Source organism: Zeus faber, assembly GCF_960531495.2.
Source record: "Zeus faber genome assembly, chromosome: 22".
In the NCBI taxonomy this organism is placed as follows: domain Eukaryota; kingdom Metazoa; phylum Chordata; class Actinopteri; order Zeiformes; family Zeidae; genus Zeus; species Zeus faber.
Window position 1 is genome coordinate 21,466,999 of NC_137209.1, and position 14,497 is coordinate 21,481,495.

The 14,497-nt window shown below is 49.4% G+C and overlaps 1 protein-coding gene across 3 annotated transcripts in view; it reads right to left on the reverse strand.

The window, feature by feature from the left end:
* kcnip4a (potassium voltage-gated channel interacting protein 4a) overlaps window positions 1-14,497 on the reverse strand; it is a gene marked incomplete at its 5' end in the record, with an annotated part of 112,034 nt that overhangs the window by 15,872 nt on the left and 81,665 nt on the right. The window contains one exon of one of the 3 annotated variants that reach the window (XM_080023726.1): window positions 14,307-14,418. The exons of the other annotated variants lie outside the window; for them this stretch is intronic. Coding sequence (XP_079879852.1) covers window positions 14,307-14,418 — 112 coding nt within the window. Of the gene's footprint in view, window positions 1-14,306; window positions 14,419-14,497 lie in introns of those variants that run through there. 3 annotated transcript variants of the gene reach the window in all.

Sequence of the window (14,497 nt, forward strand, 5' to 3'; positions counted from 1 at the left end):
GGCCGCGGTATCCATTTTGCGGCGGTCGTCGGCGGTCACCGGCAGAAGCCCCACGCGGTGTTTGTGGCCCCTCGCAGACGGGGCTTCGGGGTCGTCGGCGGGCTCCCGTTGGACGCGTGGCCGCCTGGACCCGGCGTCCCCGCGTGGGGAGGTGTGCGCCCCCGCCCGCCCGTTCCACTTCCTCCACCCGATTCACTGTGAACCTTGTGAAGTTCCTGACTCCACACTGCTACTTCTATACTGTATACTGTAGATATAGATACACATAGAGTATATATATATATATACACAGTATATCTCTCTCTCTCTCTAGGTAGAGTATTGGTGTTGTCACCTTGGTTTCTGACTTCCTGTGGTTGACACACTAACCCTCTTGTTTAACTCATTAGTGATCTTATCTTGACCCCGGCGCGCTCCTATTATAGCCGGCACTGGGGCCCGACCAGGAAAACGAGGGAGGGAGAGAGAGAGAGAGAGAGAGGGCGAGAGAGAGAGAGGGGGGGGGGCGAAAGAGAGGGCGGGGGATGGAGAGAGAGAGAGAGAGAGAGAGAGAGAGAGAGAGAGAAGGTGGGGGAGGGAGAGAGAGAGAGAGGGCGAGAGAGAGAGAGAGAGTGGGGTGGGGGAGGGGGAGAGAAAGGGAGAGAGAGAGAGAGAGAGAGAGAGAGAGAGAGGGTGGAGGAGGGAGAGAGAGAGAGAGAGAGAGGGTGGGGGAGAGAGAGAGAGAGAGGGTGGGGGACAGAGAGAGAGAGAGGGTGGGGGAGAGAGAGAGAGAGAGGGTGGGGGAGGGAGGGAGAGAGAGAGAGAGAGAGAGAGAGAGAAGGTGGGGGAGGGAGAGAGAGAGAGGACTAAGCATTGTGAATCCAGGGTATCTGGTTCATCTCCGTCTCGGCCGTTCCCATGTAAGGACAAAATATGTCAACAAAGAGCATGATGTGGTGACGACACGGTGGCATTAGAATACAGGTGCGTTAAAAGGGCTTTTTACTGACGTGAGCCGCCGAATTCTTGTCGAAGCTCTATTTTTTTCATCATTATTGACAAAGGTTTTCACGCGGCTCCGCGGAACACTCGATTCTGACTGGCCAACAGCGGTAACCAGCGGTCAGCTATTTTTTTTTTAATAATGACCATCGCCACGGGCAACCGCTCCTCCGGCCGCGTTCACGTCCCCGGGTTCACACGGTGGCGGCTCCTGCACGTCGTTCAAAAGCATCTCAAAGTCAAATGTTCTGTCGCGGTGTATAATTTCAAGCAGAAAGGAGCTCCGTAAAAAGCAGGAAAAGGTGCAGCCGAGTGATACCACACCCTGGTCACCACGCTGTGGTTATTTTTCCATAATAACTGCCTGGCTGGACATTATTTCTCACTTAATGGCTTTCACATCAATTTCCAAGGCATATTAGATGCCCGTGTAGTACCGCAATTACACTAATAGTCATGCAGCAAAAACTCGAATGCAAAAATCGACCCGCATCCACCCCCAATCCATCCGCCCATTTTAGGTTGAGCCAATCATTTTCCACATGGTCGGCTCACTGATCAGTTATTCTAGTGATTTTGATTGCCTCTCTTAAGAAGGTCAAACTCAAGTGACCCCATCACCCGAACTCAGTCGTCACTGGGAATTGTTCCGCGTTTTTGGGAACGCACCCGCCGTGTTTGTAGGCACTCAGAGTCATATGGAAAGTAGGGCAGTAACTAAATCTAATCCAGTTATTGAGATTCACGGCGGTGGGGGTCGGCCGCTTTGCATTCATTTCAATTTTTAGATATAAAAGTCTAATCCTCAGTATATCAGAGCACAGAGGGAATAATACTAACCTGATATCCTCACTTAATATATTCAAATTATTATCTACATAGACGGATAAATAATAATAATCAAGTAAAATCCTAAAAATAGAGAAGAGTCGGCAAAACGCAATAAACCTCGAGATAAAAAATAAATCAAAAGCTAAAATCAATGACGACACAACAATAATAATAACAATTAGTAAAATGGCAGCGACAGCTTTCTAATGCACGTCGACGTGTTTTCCCCAAAAAACCAAAACGACCTCGCCAATATCAGAGTGAACGTCGCTGCCACGCCCGCTTCCCAGGGGAGCGTTTGGTTTGGATTTTAACGCTTTTATAATGAGCCACTCAACACCTGGACGTTTGTTTTGGAAGTGACCGACCGTGGCCGTGTGTCATGTTTCCTTATGCAACGGCTGGGAGCAGGGCCAGAAAAATGAAAACAAAGAGCGCTGTGAGCGTTGCTTTTGATTTTTTTTTATACTGTGTTCGTATGCAAACTTGTTGTATATTGCCAATTACTTTCTTGTTTATTGCCATTTTATTGATTTTTTTGTTGTTATTTCTTATATTAATTACATATTGACAATGTTTCTATCTTTCAGTTGTTTTGTAGGTTTATTATAAATTGGCATTTTCCTCTATTTGTCGCTTTTTATGTTCATTGTAAATTGCATTTTCCTTTTTTTTGGTAAACGCTAAGGTTTATTGCATATTTCCATTTTTATTTTATTAACATCACTTTATCATTATCGTGTATTCTTTTGATGTGAGCTGCTGTTTTCCAAGGAAAAAGTATCCATCCCTCCATCCAACCTTAAAGACACCCGACGGCAGCCACACACACTTCCATGGCAACCCCTTCAAAAGGTAAATAGATAAAATAAATTAATAAATAAATAAAAACATTGATTGAAACCAAGCAAATTGGCCCGGCCGGATCAGAGATGCGGCCGCGCCGGGGCTAATATTCCTGAGGTGTAGCCCGATCGATCCCTCTCGGCCCCCCGTTCATAAACACAAACACTGACGGATGGTCAGGGGTGCTCGGGTTGACGTGGGCGGCGCCCACGTTTCCAAGACGCTGCCGTGTGACGGCGGACAGACGACCCCGAAAGACGCTCTTCCCCGTCGCGGCCTCCGCCCCCCCGCCCCCGCGCAAACAGAACCTGGGATAAATAACCCCCCCGGACGTCGGGTGGCGGTTCCGCGGGGACGATCCGTTCGCCCCCGTTCGCTTTGGCGCGTCCCGAACATCAACGCACCCCGCTCGGGCTCCGCTCCCATGGCAGCGGAATAATGACAAAAGCAAAAAAACAAAACGAAAAAACAAAACAACTAAAGCCACTTAGGTAAATGAGCGGGAAGACAAAGCGCAACAGTCGGCGCCGAGTCCTTTCCACGGATGATGAAGTGCGTTTTTGCATTTCAAATGCCGCCGATGGAATAAACACCAAATAAAAGGGTTTGCTTTGGAAACTGGCAGACGGGCGGCTCCGGGCGACCGTTTTGGCAAGGTTGGCCAAATCATTTGCGTGTGTGATCTGCGATGTGGACTCGGCGTCGGAGGTTTTCTTCAGCGGGGTGAAAGCGCCGGCCGTGATTTCCCCGACGCGGTTTCTGGCACGGCGACGCTTTCCGCAGTCAAATATAAGGTCGCAATGCGTCCCCGAAACCCATAGAACTGCGCTCGCTATTATTACGGCCTAAATGGTGGGTGATGACCGGGGCGGCCGGCAAATGATTCGTGCGCGGCGAACAAATCACCGACGGCCCGGGAGAGCGAACGGTGAACCTTCCACTCCAACTGAAAGTGACTGAAATGATTATATTACACCAAATTCAAGTCAAAATGTCGAGGTTTTTCTGCCCTGATTCAAATGGGATGCGGCTCATTTCCACATTGCATTCCTCCAAAATAAAAGATTGTCAATACGGATTTCAAACTTTTTGAGAAAATGAATGAAAATCGAGACGACTCTCTTTACCGAGTGACCCGGCAAGGGCCGAATCCCGATAAAAGAGTCGAAGCTTCCACCACTGCCAGCAGCGTTGACGGCGTCAAACCTGAGCTCGCTCTGATGAACGCCGAGCCGCCACACCGGCCGCTACCGCTTAATTAGCAATTTTGATCTTGCAACACAAGAGCTGGTTTCCATCGTGAGTCGACTTTGAGTCCCCCCCCCCCCCCCCCCGCCCCCTCCCCGGGATACAGAAACAAACCCAAGTGGTTCGCAGACAAAAACCTTGGGCCCCCGCCCGGCCATTAGTATTCTCTGGAGTTCCTGCGTTGGGAAGTCCAACAGATATGGTTTAAAATAAATCATATCGGTGTCAACGCGGCGGCGGGAGCCCATTTATCAGACTTAGCCCCGCGTCACACTGAACGTCCCCTTTGTTTTGGCAGCGCAGGAGGCCCGGTGCCAGGACTCCTCGTGAAGGGGAGCGCGTCCCCGAGCCGCCCCCGGCCAGACGCCCTCAGGGGCCGGCGCCCAGGGGCGTCCTGTGATCTCCGTTCCCGCTCCGGGAAGCGGATCGGGTCCAGGAGATTAAAAAAAAAAACAACCTCGCTGGAACATGGGCGTGTGTGTGTGTGTGTGTGTGTGTGTGTGTGTGTGTGTGTGTGTGTGTGTGTGTGTGTGTGTGTGTGTGTGTGTGTGTGTGCGTGCGTGCGGGGTGGAGGGGTCCATCCTGATATCTACTTTCACGACTCAATGAAAGCGATTATCTGCCCATCGTCTGATCACCTCCTCCCCGCGACGACAAGGGAAGCGCCGAAAGTGCCGGCGGAGCCAGAGCCGCATCAGATAACCGCGCGGTGACACACCGTCACCGCGCCGCCGCCGAAAACGGGAGTTCAAGCCCAAACAACTGGGAGCCTGCAAAGTACAATTAAACAGCACCATGACACAGGAGACAGTCTGACATCGCCCTGTACGCTCTTGTACACAAATGGAGAGTCGGCGGCATCCGCGGCGAAATTCACATTCGCGTGCATCCTCGGCTCATAAATCCAGGGCTTCATTTGTGCCGGAACAGGATCCGGGACCTGCCGGACTGGGACCGGCGCAGATTGGATTGGACGTCATCGTTATTTCGTTCCAGCGCGGCGGCGCCCCCCGGCGGGTGTTGTCGGGAAATGCGCAATGGAGAAGGGGGAGACCCTCGCTCCGCCGCCCGTCCCCGACTCGCCAAACAAAAACAAATAAAAACGCTGTGTTTTTATTTCAGACGTGTACGTTCCGTGAGCACTTTTGCTCCTCTCGGCGCTCCGGCACCTCCTGATTTTCGAGTAAAGCGCCGAATAAATCCACATTTTGATTCTGATATCTGGTTAGATAAACAAGGATATACTATAATAAGTATTGTTCATCGGATGGTGTTTATTTGTCTCTGTGATCAAAACGTCGTCTCACAAGACCAAAGCAACAAGCCCATTCCAACACCATGTCCAATCAAATAACTCGGCACTATGATCACAAACAGTGAAAACCCGGTTGCCGTGGTGATGGATGATGGCTGTCACGCCGCTAAATTAGGAGGATTTACGTCCTGTGAACCCCAAAGGGCGCCGGGCGCCGGGAACCGGGCTCATTTCCTAAAAAGTAAAGTTATTTGGGTGAGAGCGTCACCGCGTGATGGTGCGGTTACGGGTGTTCCTGGGTGAGGGACTGATGATGTTTTACCACTTTTTTCGTTTTCGTTGGGTTCGATTCCTAATTCTATGGGAATCCTGCCTGTGAACAATGACCGTTGTCAGGGGCAACCACTACTTCACCCGAATTCACCTCCCCTGCTCTGCCCTCACAAGTGCACATATTTTAAAACATATAAGATCTTATTGAGTCGGGGCGCACCTTAAAAATATATATATATATTAGTTATCCGGCTCGGGGTTGCCATGACGTCATCGACCATATATGGACGCGAACGGGGGTATTTCTTTAGATTGCGGTTTGCGTTTTCTATTTGGCACGTTTTTGGTGGAAGAGGCTGGTTTTCACTTATTATCTGTTCCACCAGCTCTGTCCCATCGCTGGTAGAAGCCGCTGCCCTTGCTCAGCTCCAGGTGGATGAGGAAGCGCCCCCGGTTGGGGGCCGCCCACATGTGGACGGGTGGAGTACCGGCACCTATTCCTCCCCACTTCAAGCACCGGTCACACTCAAAGAAACATCATTTCGAATCGATATTCCATTGCGGTGTATTATTTGAAACTTGGTATGTGGCCGTGAGATACCCAGGATAACGAACGGCCCGGCGGTCGTTATCGCGAAATAAACCCCTCCGGAGCGAAGCGATGCCCCGACCGCCCTGCCGGGGCGGGCGGTGCGCCGGCAGCCGACGGGCTGTGCCTCATCATCCCTCACTTACCAGACCCACAGCGACTGACTCCCATGTGTGTGGCCAGTTCGGATACAGCCGTTATGTACTGTACGTACAGTATGAGTGTGAGCCACTGCTAATGAAACAAGGCTGAGTCAGCACCTTCCGTCTCAGCCTCCCTAAATATTTTCCCCCATTTCTTTTCATCCGCCCTCCTCCCCCCAACAATAATTATGCAACGCCCCGCCGCCGATATAGGTCGAGACTGAGAAACGCGAAAGAAAAAAAATTAAAATGAAACGCCCAGAGAGTTTATTTTTAAAAATAACCGACGGTAATTTTAAGGCGGCGCGAAGGTCGGCGGTGTTCAAAGGAGAGCTCTACCGGAGGAAAAAAAATAATGAAAAAAATCGAAAACAATAAAAAAAAAAATAAAATAAACGCTTCAGCCTCTGGTTTATCTGGAACGTCTGCGAGGGGCTCAAACTCAAAGCCCTGAATTATGCATGAGCTGGCTCCACGCCGCCCGCGGCACAACAACGGGAAAGCACCATTGCCGGGACGCCGTCCATGTCGCTGGGATCCGTGTTGTTGCCACGTGCTCGTTCATTTAGCCCGCTCATTAAAGTCGGCAAAGTGCCGATTGAGCGCGTTGGCGCTGCCGCCGATTGGATAATACAGTGGGTGGATCGCACTGAACCACACGCTGTTTGGCTTCAAAGGGGACGGAGGACACAAAACTTCTCATGACGCTGCAAAGTGAGACCTTCAAACTACTAATTACATTCCCTCACAGCCTCAGGGCACAAGCCACGCTCATCACTTTTGTAATATAAATACAATTAAAACAATTCATAAAAATAAAGATTTTATCTACATCTACTTCAAACAATAAAATTAAATACACAAGAAAAAAAAATGGGCCATGTACAACAGTGTGTGTACAACATATATATATCACTTTATTATTATCACCTATTGTTCTGATGTGAGCTGTTGTGATGCCACAATTTCCCTTCATAGATGATTAAAGTTTCCATCCATCCACCCAACTACCCATCCAACTATCCATCCATCCAACTATCCATCCATCCAACTATCCATCCATCCACCCAACTATCCATCCAACTATCCATCCATCCATCCACCCAACTATCCATCCAACTATCCATCCATCCAAATATCCATCCATCCATCCATCCAACTATCCATCCATCCACCCAACTATCCATCCAACCATCCATCCATCCATCCACCCAACTATCCATCCAACTATCCATCCATCCATCCACCCAACTATCCATCCAACTATCCATCCATCCACCCAACTACCCATCCATCCAACTATCCATCTATCCATCCATCCAGCTATCCATCCATCCATCCAACTATCCATCCATCCATCCATCCACCCAACTATCCATCCATCCATCCACCCAACTACCCATCCATCCAACTATCCAACTATCCATCCATCCATCCATCCACCCAACTATCCATCCATCCATCCATCCACCCAACTACCCATCCATCCAACTATCCAACTATCCATCCACCCAACTATCCATCCATCCATCCACCCAACTATCCATCCATCCACCCAACTACCCATCCATCCAACTATCCATCCATCCATCCAACTATCCATCCATCCATCCAACTATCCATCCATCCATCCATCCATCCAACTATCCATCCATCCATCCAACTATCCATCCATCCATCCATCCATCCACCCAACTATCCATCCATAAATCCATCCACCCAACTATCCATCCATCCATCCACCCAACTATCCATCCATCCATCCACCCAACTATCCATCCAACTATCCATCCACCCACCCACCCAACTACCCACCCATCCAACTATCCATCCATCCATCCAGCTATCCATCCATCCAACTATCCATCCAACTATCCATCCACCCACCCACCCAACTACCCATCCATCCAACTATCCATCCATCCACCAAACTATCCATCCATCCAACTATCCATCCACCCAACTATCCATCCAACTATCCATCCATCCATCCATCCATCTACCCAGATATCCATCCATCCATCCATCTACCCAGATATCCATCCACCCACCCAACTATCCATCCATCCACCCAACTATCCATCCATCCACCAAACTATTCATCCATCTACCCAACTATCCATCCATCCATCCATCCATTCATCCATCTACCCAACTATCCATCCATCCACCCATTTATCCATCCATCCATCTACCCAACTATCCATCCATCTACCCAACTATCCAATCATCCACCCAACTATCCATCCATCCATCAACCAAACTATTCATCCATCTACCCAACTATCCAACTATCCATCCATCCATCCATTCATCCATCTACCCAACTATCCACCCATACACCCATTTATCCATCCATCCATCTACCCAACTATCCATCCATCCACCCAACTATCCATCCATCCACCCAACTATCCATCCATCCATCCATCCACCCAACTATCCATCAATCCATCCATCTACCCAACTATCCATCCATCCATCCATCCACCCAAATATCCATCCATCCATCCATCCATCTACCCAACTATCCATCCATCCATCCATCCACCCAACTATCCATCAATCCATCCATCTACCCAACTACCCATCCATCCATCCATCCACCCAACTATCCATCAATCCATCCATCTACCCAACTATCCATCCATCCATCCATCCAACAATCCATCCATCCACCCAACTATCCATCCATCCATCTACCCAACTATCCAATCATCCACCCAACTATCCATCATCCATCCATCCACCAAACTATTCATCCATCCATCCATCCACCCAACTATCCATCAATCCATCCATCTACCCAACTATCCATCCATCCATCCACCCAAATATCCATCCATCCATCCATCTACCCAACTATCCATCCATCCATCCATCCACCCAATTATATCCATCCATCCATCCATATATCCATCCACCCATCCTTCCATTCACTCAACTATCCATGCATCTGATTTTCGAATGACCCATGGTGCCCCCCGTATTATATGCTTGTTATATTAATTATTGTGAATTTAATTCACTGTTAAAACCAGTATTAAAAAGCACCTCGGGCGGAGCGGCGGGGCCCGTTTAATTAAGTGGATCCTTAAGAACATGATCTGCCTTAAGCTCTGTTACCGAGCGTCTTCATCGCTCCTCCTCATCATCACCCATCACTCTGCTTCTATCACCATTGATTAGCGGAGAAGCTGCTCCGTATTGATCGTCTGCGTGATATTTGTTTGTTCGTGCCTAATCCAAAGCGACAGGGCGCGTCCTCCATCCTCCCCCACCTCCCGCCCCCACCTCCCCCACTGCCGGCTTGTGTCCCCGCTCTGTTTAATTGCAGTTAAAACTGGTGATGAGACTCCTTTTTGGGATCCGGCTCCCGACGAGTCGCCCCGGTAAAAAAATCTTGGCCGGTTTGGTTGGGTTGGTGTAACTCAGGGGAGGACTTCCGATTAACGCCAGTCAGATGAGACATTATATTCTGTGTAAATGACTGATTTCGGCGGAAGGACGCAAAGTGTTCGTCTCAAATCACTTAGCCCCATTCTATGGAAATTATTATGTGTGCGTGAATCACAGAAGTTAATGACTTCTGTCAAAATAATTTGCGGTGGAATCCGTCGCACTCGGTACGGATTTTGCCGATTGAGTCGTAGATTCATTCACTCTTGGTCGCCGACTCACGAATGAACAAACGACTCATTTGAAATTTGCTCGGCACGAGCGGATCCGTTTGCGAGTCGGGCGTCACGAGTTAGAACACGACCCCGCTGAGGAGATGGATGAACGACGGAGCCCAAGTATTTCTGTTCTTTTTTAGTGTTTTTACCCCTTTGACACTCGCACACAAACAGTGTCGCCGCTTTCGTTCTCAATCGGGGTCTCCGAAAATTCTATTTAACACCTTTTTAAGACCTTCTCAACGGCCAATTCACAGATTTATCAGAAATGTCGTGGTACTGAGCAAAGAAAAACGCGTGAGACTGTGTTCCATTTTTTTTTTTTTTACCCCGGAGACGGGCAGAGTGTCCTTTTCCCAAATTAATGTATGCAAATTTGGGTTTTGAGAAGCAAACAATTTAACGCCCAAATAAATAAATAAATAAATAAAAATCACATTTGATGCAAGTCCTTGAGTTTCACTCGAGTGATGCGGCGTGAACACTTTTTCCAGACTTTATTTTCTTAATGACCCCCGGACACGCTGTCAATGCGGTAATTTGCCGCTAATGTGCGCGGGGGTGGGGAGGGCGTCTGTACCGGCGGAGGAGCAAAGAGGCCCCTTCACGGACGCAGTCATCTGGAATAATTAAAAGCTACTAAAGCCGTTTTTTTTGTTTTTTTTTTGGACGGGGGTGTAATCGCACGGGAGATCCTTCATCGAGATGCAGAACCGTCCCCCCCCCCCCCGAAGAAAAACCCCCACAGCGATTCAACTCGCTCAGCGGCCCCCTACGAGGAACAAGGATAAACAAACGCACCCGTACGGGAATTCTCTGCGCGTTACGCTCTGCGGAGGACGGAAAGGCTGAATCACCGTCACGCCGCTCTTGAATGTCAGCAGATTGAAGTGGAAAGGTCATTCGGGCTCGTTTCGCATCCACAGGTGAGACTGCAGGTTTGAAATTATCAAAAACATTTTTTTTTTTTTTTTTTTAAGGGATTCTGGCTGGTGACCCCGCCCGGTGGGGTCCGGGTTCGGGGCACATTCACACCCACTCATATTTGAAGGATTGACCAAAACGGCGATAACAGCGTTCACATCACAACGTTTCTGCTTCCTGCATTTAAAGGGAAAGGAGACTGATTAAAGTGATCTCCTTGTACTCCTGTATCTCTCCCCCCCCCCAAAAAAAAACCTAAAAATAAATAAAACAACAGACAAAGTATTTGCCCTTGAGCAAGGCACTTAAAATGCCAAACTGCTTCCCAGCAGAGAGACGTGGGCGACCTTGACGATGGGAGTCAATGAAAATGGCTGAATATGAAGCGGAACGTTTCCGAGCGGCGTTCGACCGCTGCGGCAGCCCATGAATCTTCGGCGCTCAGCCGCGACGTCGGCGGTCCCCAGCCTGGGGCGCTGGACCCCGACGGGGGGTCGCCGGGATCGCCAGCGGGACGGCCTTGGACCATTTGTTGCATGTGTTTCCTAATGGCCGAAAGTGGGCGCGAAAATCCCCAACCGGTGTTGAAATATGAATTGGAGACAGCACACCGAGACGTTTACAGTACTGTCGTGACGTATTTGAGTGATGTTCTGACACGACTTCCCGACGCAGGTGAACAGACATTGAGACATTTAATCCCACGGATAACAGTGACAAACCACACCAAAGCGGTATCCCCCGGCGATAAATCCCCAACGAGGACAAAGGCACCAGCCTCGTCGGATGGTTTTCCTCACCAAGACGCGTTCTGGGTCGCGGCGTTGGAACCGCTCCCCTCGCTCGCCATGTGACTACCTGCAGTCTGACAGCATCAGGGGAATATTTATCACGGTGTGACACTGTGATTAGCCGGCGCGCTTTGAGGCCTCACTCGGCAGAACGCACCAATGGCTCAGATGTGGAGGAGAGTGGGTGAGTAGCGTTGGGCTGGAGAAAGGGATCCGAGAAAGGGAGAGAGAGAGAGAGAGAGAGAGAGCCCAAGAAAATACTCTTCTGCAGTAGGTGACCATGTGGGCATGTCGGGGGCCATAGCTTGTACAACCTAACCTACCGAGGACACAAAGGCGCTTGTCGATTTTGCCTCAAATTCACCCATTCACACCCACATACACCCACTTAACGCCCGAATTCAACCGTTCACGCCCATGTTCATCCACCGACGACAGAGGCAGCCCTGCACAAGGCTCCAAAAGCAAAATGTGAAGAGAAAAGATAAACATCTGTTTTTGGTCACCGTGGCCCTTGTCTTGCTCCGTGGGCAACGCAATCACAGACAACAGTAGATTTTACATAAACTGTACATGAGGCATGAATTGAACATCAAATATTTAATGGTTAAATTGTTTATTTTAATTGTTTATTTAAATTGTAAATCATGATTATTTGTATGTACAATTACAATTAAGACTACATGGATGTACAACCATAATGGCGACGGCCCATTTGCCATATTGTGAGCCTGAATCTGCTGAACTGCTGAATCTTCTGTATGCACATAAACGCCACTATGAACGTAATATCCAAGGATAAAGAATACAAAAAAACACAAAAAATAATAATTATGTATATGTATATATATATATATATATATATATATTTTTTTTTTTATTAAAATATATATATTTTTTATGAATTAATTTTGAATAAACGAGCCACATCATGGCGGTTGCATGCAGGTTGGTCCCCTCATTAGCAAATCCACTTATCCAGTAGATTCCACACCAAATAAGTGAATTTGCTCAGGGGATCAAGCTGTTTGCCTTGTTGATCCTCCCGTCAGATGTGGAAATCCAATTGGGAAAAGGCTGCAAAGGTGATGCAGACTTCAGTTTTGAGACATCCGAGATAAAAGGGAGGGTGAGTAAGTCGCATTTTTATCAGGTTTCACTTCGCTACAGAGCTCCGGCGGTGATGCAACGGTGATGTAACGCATTTCAAACACGAGGACATGTGCCCCGGGCGCCGAGAAGCAAATAAAATAAAGTGCATCTTCTTAACTTTTGTTGCGATGAGAAGTGATCGTTGAGCAGAGAATGTCACTCAGCCCCTGCAGGGCGGGGCACGCCGGCGGAATGCGACCCTTTTTGGACAACGAAGGACTTATTTCGATTCCAAAGCAATCGGACCGGGCAATCACCCAAAGTGGAACTGCAGCGTCGTCGATAAGGAACGGTGATTTCAGGGGGAAGCTGGGAACTCACGGGAAGGACGGGATAAAGTTCGACTCGTTGGACTAACTTGACGAAAACGCACCTACACTGTACTTACTGCGGAAAAAAATTGACGACTCGGGCGTTTTTTTTCCACCGCTTCCCGCAGTGGGTCACTGGGTCGCTCTTGAAAGTCTCTGCTTGAAGTTGAATATCTGCCGCAATACAGCCACCAGCTTGGATAAAGGTGCATTGTGGGTAATAACACAGCCTTTGAGTCGCTGGGCCAGATGCATATCACACCGGTTAGCGGACAGCGCTCTACACGGCGCCATGGCAACCGATCAACACAATGACAGCTGGCTTAGATAGATAGATAGATAGATAGATAGATAGATAGATAAGTAGACGGGTAGATAGACAGACGGGTAGATAAACAGACGGGTAGACAGACAGACAGACAGACAGATAGACTGATAGATAGAAAGATAGATAGATAGAAATAGCCAAATAAGGGCGTGGAAGCATGTGGCGCAGTCAAGTTGTCCGACAGAACTAGCTCCACATAATTTCCGGTTTGACCCCCGAGACACTTTGCGCCTGGTGAACTTAGCTCCGCCCTCGGTTGGCAGTAGCGAGTGACGGGGTGCACTTTCCCCCGAAAACACGCCTGACTTCCTGGGGAATCGAGTGGCGTGTTTTTTTCCCCCCAGAGAGTTTCGGCGGCAGAGCGACGGCCGTTTACAAAGGCAAAAACAAACGGCAAGAAAACAAACGCCCGGGCGACGGACACCGACTCCCGGACGCTGAGCGCCTTGCGGCCGTGCCAAAAAGGCACTTCTCCAAAAAAGCGTCCGCAATAAAAAGGGACAAATTACTCCTCCGGCAAAAGGCATTCATTAGCGCGCACGGGCACGCGCACACACACACACACACTCAGAGGCTTAAAAGGGAGACAAGCAAGAGGCATCCTTGCACAACACCTTTGACAAACTCCCAATCACGTTCTCTACATCACTTATCTCATCCGCTCCGGCAACAGAGTCGGGACCGAAAGACGAGCGACCTGGATTCGCGCATCAGGTTTGGCAGCAGCGCTGTCATCGTCTAAAGGGGCTTAAGAAACAAAGGAACAACGGCCGAGACTAAACTACCGCCGGGGGAAGGGAGACGCGTCGGGACGGGGGGGGGACTTTCAGTGGCACTGCTTCTCCGCCAGGAAAACAGCAGTTCCCCTCCCAGCTCCACCTCCAGTTCTCCTGCTCTATTCCACCTCTCTCTCCCTCTCGCCGTCTCTCTCTCTGTCCGTCTTTTCACTCGTCTTACCCTCTGAGAAGTTGATCAGCCCCAGCAGGTGCAGCAGCTTGATGGAGGCGCAGACGAGCACCACGATGCCGACGGTTTGAAGGCCCTCCGTCTCCCAGATGGCGCTCAGCATGGCTCCGCCCGACTCGCCGGCCGACTCCCGACCGCCGCCGCCACCATACCCCGAGCCGGAGCCGGAGCCGGAGCCGGAG